We start from the raw sequence: 15,226 nt of genomic DNA on the forward strand, positions 1-15,226 counted from the left end.
ACAGCACATTATAGGCCCTTCGGTCCTCAATGTTGTGCCGACCTGTCATACCGATCTCAAGCCCAACTAACCTACACTATTCCATGTACGTCCATATGCTTATCCAATGACGACTTAAATGTACCTAAAGTTGGCGAATCTACTACCATTGCAGGCAAAGCGTTCCATTCCCTTACTACTCTGAGTAAAGAAACTACCTGTGACATCTGTCCTATATCTTTCACCCCTCAATTTAAAGCTATGCCCCCTCGTGCTCGCGGTCCCCGTCCTAGGAAAAAGGCCTCCCTAACCACCCTAACCCTCTGATTATTTTATATGTTTCAGTTAAGTCGCCTCTCAACCTTCTTCTCTCTAATGAAAACAGCTTCAAGTCCCTCAGCCTTTCCTCGTAAGACCTTCCCTCCATACCAGGCAACATCCTAGTAAATCTCCTCTGCACCCTTTCCAAAGCTTCCACATCCTTCTTATAATGCGGTGACCAGAACTGTACACAATACTCCAAGTGCGACCGCACCAGAGTTTTGTACAACTTCACCATAACCACTTGGTTCCGGAACTCGATCCCTCTATTAATAAAAGTTAAAACACTGTATGCCTTCTTAACAGCCCTGTCAACCTGGGTGGCAACTTTCAAGGATCTGTGTACATGGACACCGAGATCTCTCTGCTCATCTACACTACTAAGAATCTTACCTTTAGCCCAGTACTTTGCCTTCTGGTTACTCCTACCAAAGTGCATCACCTCACACTTGTCTGCATTAAACTCCATTTGCCACCTCTCAGCCCAGCTCTGCAGCTTATCTATGTCTCTCTGCAACCTACAGCATCCTTCGTCACTATCCACAACTCCACCGACCTTAGTGTCGTCTGCAAATTTACTAACCCATCCTTCTACACCCTCATCCAGGTCATTTATAAAAATGACAAACAGCAGTGGACCCAACACCGACCTTTGCGGTACACCACTAGTAACTGGTCTCCAGGATGAACATTTCCCATCAACTACCACCCTCTGTCTTCTTTCAGCAAGCCAATTTCCGATCCAAACTGCTATATCTCCCACAATTCCATTCCTCCGCATTTTGTACAATATCCTATTGTGGGGAACCTTATCGAACGCCTTGCTGAAATCCATATACACCACATCAACCGGTTTACTCTCATCTGCCTGTTTGGTCACCTTCTCAAAGAACTCAATAAGGTTTGTGAGGCACGACCTTCCCTTCACAAAACCGTGCTGACTATCCCTAATCAATTTATTCTTTTCTAGATGATTATAAATCCTATCCCTTATAACCTTTTCCAACACTTTACCAACAACTGAGGTAAGGCTCACTGGTCTATAATTACCAGGGTTGTCTCTACTCCCCTTCTTGAACAGGGGAACCACATTTGCTAACCTCCAGTCGTCTGGCAGTATTCCTGTAGACAATGATGAGTTAAAGATCAATGCCAAAGGCTCGGCAATCTCCTCCCTGGCTTCCCAGAGGATCTGAGGATAAATCCCATCCGGCCCAGGGGACATCTATCTTCACCCTCTGAAGGATTTCTAATACCTCTTCCTTGTGAACCTCAGTCCCACCTAGTCTAGTAGCCTGTATCTCAATATTCTCCTCGACAACATTCTCGTTTTCTAGAGTGAATACTGTTGAAAAATATTCATTTAGCATTTCCCCTATCTCATCTGACTCCACACACAACTTACCATTACTATCCTTGATTGGGCCTAATCTTACTTTTGTCATTCTTTTATTCCTTAAATACCTGCAGAAAGCCTTAGGGTTTACCCTTATCCTATCCGCCAACAACTTCCCATGTCTCCTCCTGGCTCTTGTGAGCTCTCTCTTTAGGTCTTTCCTGGCTACCACGTAGCCCTCAAGTGCCCTAACTGAGCCTTCACATCTCATCCTAACATAAGCCTTCTTCTTCCTCTTGACCAGAGATTCCACCTCCTTTGTAAACCACGGCTCCCACACTCTACAGCTTCCTCCCTGCCTGACAGGTACATACTTATCTAGGACACACAGGAGCTTTTCCTTGAATAAGCTCCACATTTCTAATGTGCCCATCCTGTGCAGTTTCCTTCCCCATCCTATGCTCCCTAAATTTTGCCTCATCTCATCGTAATTGCCTTTCCCCCAGCTATAACTCTTGCCCAGTGGTATACACCTATCCCTTTCCATCACTAAAGTAAACATAATAGAATTGTGATCGCTATCACCAAAGTGCTCACCTACTTCCAAATCTAACACCTGGCCAGGCTCATTACCCAGTACCAAATCTAATGTGGCTTCGCCCCTTGTTGGCCTATCTACATACTGTGTCAGGAAGCCCTCCTTGCACACACTGGACAAAAACTGACCCATCTATAGTACTCGAACTATAGCGTTCCCAGTCAATATTTGGAAAGTTGAAGTCCCCCATGACAACTACCCTGTCTCTCTCACTCCTATCGAGAATCATCTTTGCTATCCTTTCCTCTACATCTCTGGAACTATTCGGACGCCTATAGAAAACTCCCAACAGGGTGACCTCTCCTTTCCTGTTTCTAACCTCAGCCCATATACCTCAGTTGACAAGTCTCCAAACATCCTTTCTGCAACTGTAATACTGTCCTTGACCAACAATGCCACACCTCTGCCCCTTTTACCATCTTCTCTGTTCTTACTGAAACATCTAAATCCCGGAACCTGCAACATCCATTCCTGTCCCTGCTCTATCCATGTCTCCGAAATGGCCACAACATCAAAGTCCCAGGTACTAACCCATGCTGCAATTTCACCCACCTTATTCCAGGCGCTCCTGGCATTGAAGTAGACACACTTCAAACCAACTTCTTGCTTCCCTGAAACTTTATTTTGGACCACCCTACTCTCAACCTTTTCTATACTCGAACTACAATTTAGGTTCCCATCCCCCTGCTGAATTAGTTTAAACCCACCCGAATAGCCTTAGTAAATTTCCTCCCCCAGGATATCGGTACCCCTCTGGTTCAGGTGAAGACCATCTTGCTTGTAGAGGTCCTGCCTACCCCAGAAAGAGCCCCAATTATCCAAGAATACAAAACACTCCCTCCTGCACCATCCCTGTAGCCATGTGATCAACTCCTCTCTCTCCCTATTCCTCGCCTCACTCGCACATGGCACGGGCAACAAACCAGAGACAACAACTCTCTTCGTCGTAGCTCTCAGCTTCCATCCTCGCTCCCTGAATTTCTGCCTTAAATCCCCATCTCTCTTCCTACCTATGTCGTTGGTGCCAATGTGGACCACGACTTGGGGCTGCTCCCCCTCCCCCTTAAGGATCCCAAAAACACAATCAGAGACATCACGCACCCTGGCACCTGGGAGGCAACACACCAACCATGAGTGCAGGGCAGAAATGTCCCAGTGAAAATGAGGGATAGAAAGGGCAAGATTAAGGAACCATGGATGACAGGTGAAATTGTGAGACTAGCAAAGAGGAAAAAGGAAGAAGACATAAGGTTGGCAACTGAAAACAGACAAAGCTTTGGAAGAATATCAGGAAAGTAGGATCAATCTGAAACAAGGAATTCAGAGGGCTAAAAGTGGTCATGAAATATCTTTAGCAAACAGGGTTAAAGAAAATCCCAATGCCTTTTATTCGTACAGAAGGAGCAAGGGGGTAACTAGAGAAAGGGTTGACCCATTCAAGGACAAAGGAGGGAAGTTGAGCAAGGAGTCAGAGAAAATAGTGAGATTCTTAATGAGTACTTTGCGTCTGTATTCACTGAGGTGAGGGATAGATGTTTGATTTCTCTAGGTCAAGTCAGCATAAGGAGGGAGGGGGAAGTGTTGGGTGTCCCAAAAGGCATTAGGGTGGAAAAATCCCCAGGTCCAGATGGGATCTATCCCAGATTGCTGAGGGAAGCAAGAGAGGAAATAGCTGGGGCCTTAACAGATATCTTTGCAACATCCTTGAGCACAGGTGAGGTCCCGGAGGGCTGGAGAATTGCTAATGTTGTCCCCTTGTTTAAGAAAGGTAGCAAGGATAATCCAGATAATTATAGACTGGTGAGCCTGACGTCAGTAGTAGGGAAGCTGCTGGAGAAGATACTGAGGGATAGGATCTATTTACATTTGGAAGAAAATGGGCTTATTAGTCATAGGGAGCATGGTTTTGTGCAGGGAAGGTCATGTCTTACCAATTTGATTGTCACTTCCTCAAAGAATTCTAAATTGATAAATGAGGGAAGGGCTGTAGATGTCATATACATGGACTTCAGTAAGGCGTTTGATAAGGTTCCCCATGGTAGGCTGATGGAGAAAGTGAAGTCGCATGGGGTCCAGGGTGTACTAGCTAGATGGATTAAAAAAAAACTGGCTGGGCAACAGGAGGCAGAGAATTGTAGTGGAAGGGAGTTTCTCAAATTGGAGACCTGTAACCAGTGATGTTCCACAGGGATCTGTGCTGGGACCACTGTTGTTTGTGATATATGTAAATGATTTGGAGGAAGGTATAGATGGTCTGATCAGCAAGTTTGCAGACGACACTAAGATTGATGGAGTAGCAGAGAGTGCAGCAGAATATAGATAGATTGGAGAGCTGAGCGGAGAAATAGCAGATGGAGTTCAAACCAGGTAAATGTGAGGTGATGCATTTTGGAAGATCCAATTCGAGTGAACTTTACAGTAAATGGAAAAGTCCTGGGGAAAATTGATGTACAGAGAGATCTGGGTGTTCAGGTCCATTATGCTCTGAACATCGCTCCACAGGTCGATAGAAGGCATACGGTATGCTTTCCTTCATTGGACAGGGTATTGAGTACAAGAGTTGGCGGGTCGTGTTACAGTTGTATAAGACTTTGGTTCGGCCACATTTGGAGTACTGTGTACAGTTCTGGTCGCCACATTACCAAAAGGATGTGGATGCTTTGGAGAGGGTGCAGAGGGGGTTCACCAGGATGTTGCCTGGTATGGAGGGTGCTAGCTATGAAGAGAGGTTGAGTAGATTAGGATTATTTTCATTAGAAAGACAGAGGTTGACCTGATTGAGGTCTACAAAATCATGAGGGCTATAGACAGGGTGGATAGCAAAAAGCTTTTTCCCAGAGTGGGGGACTCAATTACTAGGGGTCACGAATTCAAAGTGAGAATAGGAAAGTTCTTTTCTTTACACAGAAGGGGATGGGTGCCTGGAAGGCATTGCCAGCGAAGGTGGTAGAGGTAGGTACGATAGCGTCATTTAAGATGTGACTATACGGATACATGAATGGGCACGGAGCAGAGGAATACAGATCCTTTGAAAACAGGCAGCAGGTTTAGATAGAGGATCTGGATCGGCGCAGGCTCGCAGGACTGAAGGGTCTGTTCTTGTGCTTTAATTTTCTTTGTTCTATTAGTCACTGTAACTACTGCAATTAAATCAGGGTCAGTTCTGGTTGATTTCAGTGTAGCCTTAAATAACTGCACCTCCCTAACTCACTCTTGCACTAAGTCTGAGAGTTCAATCTGCACCAGTCTCCCAGTGCACATACGGAGTTGCCAGTGGTTGTGTCATGGAGTTGGTTGAGGGACAGTTGGTCTGACAATCTTTAATCACATTCTTCAAAGGAATCGCTGATAGAAACAGCTAACTGTTCTAGAGTAGGCTTCACATTCTCAGAAGACTCTAGTAACTCATGAATACAAGTTCCCCTTGTCTTTTCTGGGAAAAAGCAGCCAATTTGTGTAAATCCAGATTCCACAAACAGCAATGAGATTCAGGGTTAATTCAACTGGTTTTGACACTATTGGCCGAGGGCTGTGTGTTTCCAAGTAATAGGCAGAACTCCTTTATATTGTAAATGCCATTGAAGCTTTTACAAAGCCTCCAACAGGAAAGAGGGGTATTGGTGTTATCGTTTTGATGATGTGTCAAACTACCAACAATCCAGCAGTACCTGTGATTAAAATATACCAGGATACACTTGAGTAGTGATTACATTACAAAGCTAATACAGACACCAAGATTTCAAATCTAAAAACGCTCATAAAAACCCAAACAGTTGACTAATGTCTTTATGCAGTCTGGCTCAATGCAGTTCCAAAATCACACGAACACAGTTGTCTTTTAACTACCAAGGTGTTAGGTTGTATTACAGCTTTCTAGCGGTGCTCACATCCTAAGAATGAAGACAATGTACATTTAATTTGTCACTGCTTTCTAATGAATACCTTTAAATTGGAACCAGACTTTAGAAGCAGTCTGAGGTCTGCAGCGATCATAAAATGACTGAAGTTGGCATCGAGTTTAATGGTGAGTGAATGGATTCAAGACAATAAATGAATTAAGTTTATTGTCACGTACTCCTGACTACAGTGAAAAATTTTGCACGTCACCACTTACGGCACCATCTTAAGTATTGATTCTTGAGTACTTAAGAAATTCTTAGGAGGGAAAAATGAATAAACAAATAAAAAATTCAGAATAACAGTCCCCCCACATGATATTACAAATAAACAAAAAGAGAATTTACAATGAAGTCCTTCTTAGTCCACGTCACATGGAAAATTAGTAATAGAGAAAGAGAACTGGCAGATGAATTGAACAGATAGACATTTTGCATCTGTTTTCACCGAGGAGAGTAAAACTAACATTCCAGAAATAGTTGTGAATCAGGAGGTGAAAGAATGAACTTAAAAACAATCACGATCATCCTAGGGCCTTAAAAGGTTCAGTAGTTCTAATTTTCCTAAATTCAGGAATGGATCCATCAGATTGGAAAGTAGCAAGTGTACCTCCTCTGCCCGAGGGAGGAGGGAGCTAGAAAGCAGGAAAAGTGCTGAGATCCATTGTTGAGGAGGGTAAAGGAGGCTGGGAGTTGGTTAGAGCAGTTGGTTGGATGGCTAGTTTGTGATGTCAACAGTAAGTTCAATTTCTGCTGAGGGTACTATGAAGGACACTCCTCCTTAACGTCATCTCTCACCTGAGGCATGGTGACCCTCATATTAAACCATCACCAGTCATCTTTCTCTCATGAGAAAGTAGTCCAGTATCTTTTGTAACTTTTAATCAATCATTTACAGGATGATACCTGGAAAATCACTGAAATCAGGAAGTTTTGACCAATTCACCAAGATATTTGAGGAACTTAAATTTGGTATCCTTGGATTTCCAGAGGCATTCAACAAGGTGCAGATTGTATGTGGGGGTGCAGCACAACAGAACAGCATGTACAACTGGGTCATTTTCAGATTGACAAAACTGTGATGAATGGACAGCTACAGGAATCTGTGCTGGGGTCTCAAGTATTTACAATTGCTCACTATTATTTGGATAAGCAACTAAGTGAATGCTATTTTTGTGTCAACAAATTTAGTAACCAAAGTAAGTTGTGAGGAAGACAAGTCCACAAAGGAATATGGACTGGTTAACTCGGCAAATTTTTACCAGCTGCAATATACATTATTCATTTTGGCAAGAAAAATAAAAATGCAACGTTATTTAAATAGAGTGCAATTAAATAACATTGCTGATTTGGTGGATATGGGAGTCACGTACATGATACTTGCCACACCTGCATGCTGATTTGGAAAGCAAATGGAATATCAAAATGGGGAACTTCTGCTACAGTTGTGCAGGACATTAGTGTGACCACATCTGGAGTACTGTGTATGGCTAGATCACAATTACATTACAGACAGCTTAAAGGAGGTTCACTCCGCTGATTCCTGAAATGAAAGGGTTATCTGACAAGGAAAACATGGACAGGTTCAACCTGTATGCATTTTCGTTTGGGAGCAAATGAGATCCTGAGAGGACTTTACCAAAGTGGATGTTGAAAAGATCGTTCCCATTTAAAGAGAACCTGGAAAGAGGGAAACATAGTTTAAAATAAATGCTTTCCTGCTCCTCTGATGCTGCTTGGCCTGCCGTGTTCATCCAGCTCTACACCTTGTTACCTCGGATTCTGCAGCATCTGCAGTTCCTACTATCTCTGAAAATGAAAGTCTTGTGTTTGCGACAGAGGGGAGGCTTTCCTTTTCCCCTCCAAGGGTCATGGAATTCTCCTCCCCAGAGAGTGGTCCTTGAACATTTTTATAGATAGATTCTTACCTTTTTGACTCCCTTGTTAGTTACAAGGTCCAGCAAGAAAGTGGAGCCATGATCTTATCAAAACAGTGAAATAGGCACAAGGGACCAACTCCTCTTAATTTGTATGCTTTCTGAATTGCTTCAAATTACGTTGCCATATCACGGTGGTGGGGGTAGCATATATCCATTGAATTAACATGTAACATCCACTCTGTGTAATTTACTAACAGTTTCAAATTCATTGTAAAACAATCAGCACAACCAATTCTGGTGGTTGATCTATGCCATTTGGAAGCTGAAATCTATTTTACAACACAAAGAATAAACTGCACCACAATTTATTAAAAGTTGTCTTAAAAAATTCTGAATTGTAGCACATATTTGAGTTGAGAACACTAATCTCAAAGACGTTCATCTCCAATCACCTTTGATTTAGGCCCATTCTCATCTGGAAAGTGAATCCATCCCCCATTGTCGCAAGCTGCAAAACCAAAACATTACAATTAGTTTGGATAAACAGCGGATATAAAATGGGTGACTAGATAGAGCTGGACAAGATTATGACAGATTCAGTGTAAGGTTTAAAAAAAACTTCCCATCAGCTGATAGTATGAAAACTAGGATGCATTACAGTTTGATGAAGAGATGGAGATGGGGATGAAATGTTTGGAAAATTGTTTTGACACACAGATGTGGTAATGATCTAAACCTTGTGCCTATGAGGGTGGTGGGAGCAAAGAAGATAAATAATCTCAAAAGAAAACTGGATAGGTTCTGGACAGACCTAGATAAGCAAAGCTACAGAGACAGGCTGAAGATATGGAACCAACTGGGTTGCTTTACAGAGAACCAGCTGAATGGCTGTAATACATTATGACTATTCTCCCACAATTTAATGAATCCAATTCCAACTGTTCCAGTCCCTAACTGGAACAGACTTTAATTGCTTGATAGTTTTTTTTTGTATGAACAACCGATTTTAATCACCTCATTGAATCTTAACCAAGTTTTCTGGTAATTATTAAATTCCAACCAACAAAACCAAAGAATAAGTTTATTTCTACAAGATTTTCAAAGAAACCTGACATAATTGCCTAGAATTCCAGTGAGATTCTTCTGTAAGATCGCAGTTGTCTTTTTAACCTTCACTTATTACTATTCTCACATGAAAACACACACCCCTGTATAAATATACCCAAAGACTCCTACACAGATGTACATGCATTCCCGCAAATCTTTTAACATGTACACAAACTAAGCTGGCTCCTTGACCATTGCATTAAATAAAATCATATCTTTGAAAAAGAAGGAAGACATTTTGATCAGGTATGAGTGTGTAAAACTTTACTGGCATTAAACAGCAGTTTTATGATGGAGAAGTACAATTCGGCCACTCAGCCCATTGAGGCTGCTCCAATCATGAAGGTGGTGGAAGCAGAGAAGATCTGATCATTCTCAACTCCACTTTCCCACAACGCTCAATTTCTTTACTGATTCAGCCTTGAATATACTTAATGACGCAGCCTCAAAAACTCTGTGGTAAAGATTTCCACAGATGCATTATCCTCTGGTCATAGAATCTCCCACAAGGCAAAACAATTGCTTCACATCTAACTTGTCAAAAACATTCATTTTTCAATAAAATCTTCTCTCATTCTTTTAAAATCCAATGAGTACAAGCCCAATCTACTTACCCTCTCCTCATAATACAATCCCTCCATACCCAGAATAAACCTTGTGAACTGCCTCAAATAAAATGATACAAGGCCTTCCTGTTATTATACTCTATTCCCTTTGAAACAAAGGCCAACATTTCATTTACCTTCTCTATTACCCACTGAACTTGGATGCTCATTTTCTGGACCACTAAATTCCTCTGTGTTGCAACTTTCTGCCATCTTTCTCATAGAAACAGGAATAGGCCATTTGGCCCATCAAACCTGCCCCACCATTCGACATGACTGTAGCATTACATCACGCTCAATATCCTAATCCTGCCCTTGACTCCCTTAGCCACAAGATCCATACCTTCTTCCGTCTTGAAAACACACCATGTTTTGGCCTCAACCACTTCCTGCTGTAAGTGAATCCCACAGGTACATCCCTTTCTGGGCGAAGAAGTTTCTCGCCTTGGTCCTAAAAGGTTTACTCCTTATCCTTCAACTGTGATTCGTGGATCTGGACTCCCACACCATCGTGAGCATCCTTCCTGCATTTACCCCATCTGGTCCAGAATTCAGGTTACTCATTCTTCTAAGCTCCAGTGAATATAATCCAAATGGACTCAATCTCTCATCCTATGTCAGCCCTATCATCCCAGCAATCAATCTGGTTAATCTTCGCTGCATTCCCTCTATAGTAAGAACATCCTTCCTTAGATCAAAGGAGACCAAAACTGCACACCATATTCCAAGTGTGGCCTTACCAAGGCCCTGTCTAATTGCAACAAGACATCCACATTTCTGTACAAGATACAGATAACCTTCTTTACTGCCTGCTGCACCCATATGCCTACTTTCAGCAGCTGGTGCACAAGAAAACCCCAGGTTTTTTTGAACAAACCCTCTCAATTTTACAGCTATTCAACTAATAGCCTGCCTTCCTACCTTGGTTACCAAAGTGGGAAACCTCACATTCATCCACATCACAGTCTATCTGCCCACTCTCTCAGCCTGTCCAAATCACACTAAAGCATCTCTGCATCCTCCTCACAGCTCACTCTCCCATCCAGCTGTGTAACCTGCAAATCTTGACGTATTACATTTATTACCCTCATCTAAATGATTAATATGATCCCAAAGTACTCCACTAGCCTGCCATTCTGATAAAGGCCCATTTATTCCCCGTCTGATAACCAATTATCTATGCATCTCAATATAACCCATACACTTTCACTTTATATATGAATCTCTCGTAGGACTTTGTCGAAAGCCTTCTGCAAGTCCAAATACACCACTTCCACTGGCTCCCTGGCCCGAAGAATTCCAGTAGATTTATCAAGCATGATTTCCCTTCTGTAAATCCATGCCAACTGTGTCTGACTCCACCAAGTGTTTTCCAAGTGCTCTGCTATTAAATCCTTGATAATGAATTCTAACATCTTCCCCACTACCGCCATCAGACTCACTGGTCTACAATTCCTTATTTCTCTCTACCTCCTTTTTAAGATATTGACCTTATCAGCTTCTCTCCAATCTGTAGGAACTGTTCCAGAGTGTATAGAATCTTGGAAGATGACCAATAATGTATCCACCATTTCTAGGGCCATTTCCTTAAATACTCTGGGGTGTAGATTTTCTGGCTTTGGGGATTTATCAGCCTTCACCATTTCTCTACTCATACTCTTTGTTCTCCCATTAGAAACTCCCTGTTTTTGACTGTAAGGGACAGAGCATTAGCTTTCAACAATTTTTGTTTTACTTGACATACTGATAGAAGCTTTTACAGTCGGTTCTTATCTGGATGTGAGTTTGCTCACTGAGCTGGAAGGTTTGTTCCCAGACGTTTCGTCACCATTCTAGGTAACATCAACAGTGAGCCTCCGACGAAGCGCTGGTGTTATGTCCCGCTTTCTATTTAACTGTTTAGGTTTCCTTGGGTTGGTGATGCTGCTAGTAGAAGACTGCCGCCACTCCATTCACTCCACCCAAGAATGCTTGAACACCATCAAAGACACGAAGATAGAATGACCATCAACTAGCCACAAAACGCCATGACCCACTATCACTTGTATCCTTACATACAGATGAGGAAGGACACCACTTTGATTGGGACAACACATCCATCCTAGGACAAGCCAAACAGAGACACGCACGAGAATTCCTAGAAGCATGGCATTCCAACCGGAACTCCATCAACAAACACATTGATTTGGAGCCAATCTACCATCCTCTGAGAAAAAGAACAGGAAATGACATCACCAATGCAGGAAATGACATCACCAACCCAAGGAAACCTAACCAGATAAATAGAAAGCGGGACATAACACCAGCCCTTCATCAGAGGCTCACTGATGATGTTACCCAGAATGGTGACGAAACATCTGAAAACTAACCTTCCAGCTCAGTGAGCAAACTCACATCCAGAAGCTCAACCTGAGCTACAAATCTTCTCAAAACTCGGTTCTTATGTTCCCTGTAAACTTACTCTCATACTCATTTTCCCTTCTTAATCATGTATCTATGAATGGTCCTCCTTTGCTGATTTCCAAACTGTTACCAATCCTCAGGTCTATTGTTTCTTCTTGCCAATTTGTAAGCCTTTTTTTGCATTAAATACTATCTCTAACTTCCCTGGTAACCTATGGTTTGGCCACAGTTCTCCTTGTACTCCTGTGACAGAAAGCAGTACACGATTTTGGTAGTTCATCTATTCTCTCTGAATGTTTGCCATTGGCCTATTCCTGTCATTACTTCCAGTAACATTTCCCAATCCATTAGGGCCAACTCATTTGTCACATCAGCATTGTTTCCCTCACATTGTCTGGGGAGGGGGAGGGTGCGTTGGTAGAGGTGAGTTATCTCACATCCTTTAGAAACTACCTTTAGAAACACGTCATAACATTCTGAGCTGTGGGCCAAGCACTGGTAAATGGGATTAGGTTGAATACCAGATGTTTTTCACATGTCTGTGCAGACTCAATGTGCCAAAGGGCCTCTTTTGCACAGTATGATTCTATGATTCCCTAAGACCTTAAACATGGGGTTACCACTCAAGTTCATGTATCTCTTAGGACACGAGTACAATAATTATTCACATTCATAGATACATGCAGGAACAGGAGGAAAGCATTCATCCTGTAGATCCTGTTTGTCATTCAGAAAGACAGTAGGTCAGCTGCATCTTAAGTCAACTTTGCTTTATCATCTCTTACAAACAAAACTCTATCAATCTCAGTTTTGGAAACTGGAATTGTGCGCCAACATCTACAGGCCTTACACGGGAGAGTTAAAGATTTTCACTTCTTGCTTTGAAAAGTGTTTTCTGATTTCCTCTCTAATAAGTAGCATTAAACTTAAGATCTGCTCCTTGTTTGGGATTCTCACAACAAAATGAAATTGTTTCTCAGTATTGACTCTATTGAATTCCTGACCACTCTAAGCATTTCACGAAGATAATCTGAGGTTAAAGTAGTCCACCTTAATCTTCTAAAGTGAAGGGAATACAGGTTCAGTCTATACAAATTATTTAAACTCTTCAGCCCTGTAAAGATTCTGATGAATTTGCCCTTCGGTCTGGGAGCAAGATATCTTTCATCAAATTAATTTTCAGTTAAATACAGAACAATTTGAGTATCCTCTCATTCAAGAGATGCCGGATGTTAAGACTTTGAACGAAGATGGGTAAACAAAAATGTTGAATAAAGCTCTCCCGATCCTTTGTTCTACATCACAGCTGTGGAGTACAAGTAATCTGCCGGCCAGTTGAGAGAATGGAACTTCAACTTGCTCCTCAAGTGATATTTTTAATCAACTGTAAAGTTTCTTCCGGACTACCGTGCAACAAAAAGGTGAGATACCAGCCAGCAACAGGTAGGTACACGTATTGATGACCAAGGACATGAGAAGGGATGCTTTTGTGGGAAATCTTTTAGCTGACATCACTCCAAAATTTCCCAGCAGGATATCCAAGGGAGTTCTACTGTAAAACTGCAAAAGTTAAAAGAAGGAAGAAAAGCTCAACTCCCTGAAACCACTCTCTGTTTGCAATGAAAGTGATTATCAAGATCTCACTCAAAACGTCCTTCAGAAAAATTCGAGCCAGGAGCTTTCTTCTACCTTATTTATTTCTTTGTGTCTCTCTCTGCTGACAATTTCTTCCAGAACTTCACCATCACCTTTAATAACCCTGCAAAGTGATTTAAAATACAAGTTAACACATTTTCTTAATTTTTAGTTTTTATGTTTGTAATAAAAGCAGCATTATTACCCCTGTTCAAATAAAATCTTCACTCTAACGCACGGAGACCTGTTTATGAGTGCATGCAGCACAGGAAGATGTGTTTCCTTTATCAATCAGGCATAATCTCACTGGCTGTGTGACTAGTACAGGAGTGCAACACAGGGTGTATGAGTAAGGCTGATATTGCCTTCACTGTTTGGTTTATCGGCTAGCTGTGACTCACTTGGCAGCAATAATGTCTCTAAATTGCAAGGTTCTAGATTAAATCCCATTCCCAGATTTGAGCTCAAAAATCCAGGCAGACCCACCAAAGCAGTACTGACGCAGTGCTACACTACTGGAAGTGCCATGTTTCAGATGGATGTAAAGAGAGGCATCAACTCCCTACTTGAGTAAATGTAAGAAATTGCTTCGTGTTGTTTCAAAGAAACACAGCGAATTACTGACCAATACTTATCCATTAACCTATCTGGTCATTATCGTATGTGTAACTAGTTTGAAGGTATCCGACACTACACCAGCTACTACATTTCGAAGTGTTTCAAATGGCAGACTATAAAGCCATAAGAAATAAGAACAGATGTAGGCCATTCAGGCCCTCAAACCTGCTCCGACATTCAATAGGATCGTGGCTGACCTGACATTCCTCACATCCACTTTCCTGCCATTTCCCTATAACCCTCGATTCCCTGACTGATCAAGAATCTATCACAGCTTTAAATATCCACAAGGACTCAGCCCTTACAGCTCTCTGCAAAGAGTTCCAAAGACTCAAAACCCTCATGAAAAAAATTCCTCCTCATCCCAGACTTAGATTGGCGCCCCTTATCCTGAGACAATGCCCTCTTGCCCTAGGCTGTCCCATGGGGGGAAACATCCTGTCAGCATTTACCCTGTCAAGCCCCTTCAGAATCCAATATGTTTCAATGAGATCACCTCTCACTCTTCTAAACTCCAGTGAGGAGAGTCCCAACCTGTTCAGCCTTTGATCATAAAATGATCCCTCCCTACTAGTGAACCTTCTTTAAACTGCCTCCACGAAAATGAATACTTTCCTTAAATAAGGGGACAAAAGCTGCTCACAATGTTTCAGGTGTGGTCTCCCCAGCACCTTGTGCAGTTGCAGTAAGAATTCCCTGCTCTTACACTCCAACCCCCTTGTAATAAGGGTCAACATTCCGGGAGCCTTCCTGATCACCTGCTGTTCCTGTGTGTTAGCTTTCTGTGTTTCGGGCACAAGACTCCCAAGTACGTTTGTGTCACAGCTTTCTGTAGTTTTTCTCCATTT

The 15,226-nt window shown here is 42.2% G+C and overlaps 1 protein-coding gene across 3 annotated transcripts in view; it reads right to left on the reverse strand.

The window, feature by feature from the left end:
• The window catches only part of arl6ip4 (ADP-ribosylation factor-like 6 interacting protein 4), a 172,137-nt gene that overhangs the window by 2,147 nt on the left and 154,764 nt on the right, over window positions 1-15,226 (reverse strand). Inside the window, exons 4-6 of one of the 3 annotated variants that reach the window (XM_048555959.2) lie at window positions 13,815-13,884; window positions 8,463-8,518; window positions 5,729-5,902 (exon numbers count right to left, since the gene is read on the reverse strand). In XM_048555959.2, coding sequence (XP_048411916.1) covers window positions 5,734-5,902; window positions 8,463-8,518; window positions 13,815-13,884 — 295 coding nt within the window. In that variant the 3' untranslated portion in view covers window positions 5,729-5,733. Of the gene's footprint in view, window positions 1-5,728; window positions 5,903-6,281; window positions 8,519-13,814; window positions 13,885-15,226 lie in introns of those variants that run through there. The other 2 variants (XM_048555960.1, XM_059654870.1) reach the window with 2 other exon arrangements.

Source organism: Stegostoma tigrinum, chromosome 26, assembly GCF_030684315.1.
Source record: "Stegostoma tigrinum isolate sSteTig4 chromosome 26, sSteTig4.hap1, whole genome shotgun sequence".
NCBI classification, from domain to species: Eukaryota; Metazoa; Chordata; class Chondrichthyes; order Orectolobiformes; family Stegostomatidae; genus Stegostoma; species Stegostoma tigrinum.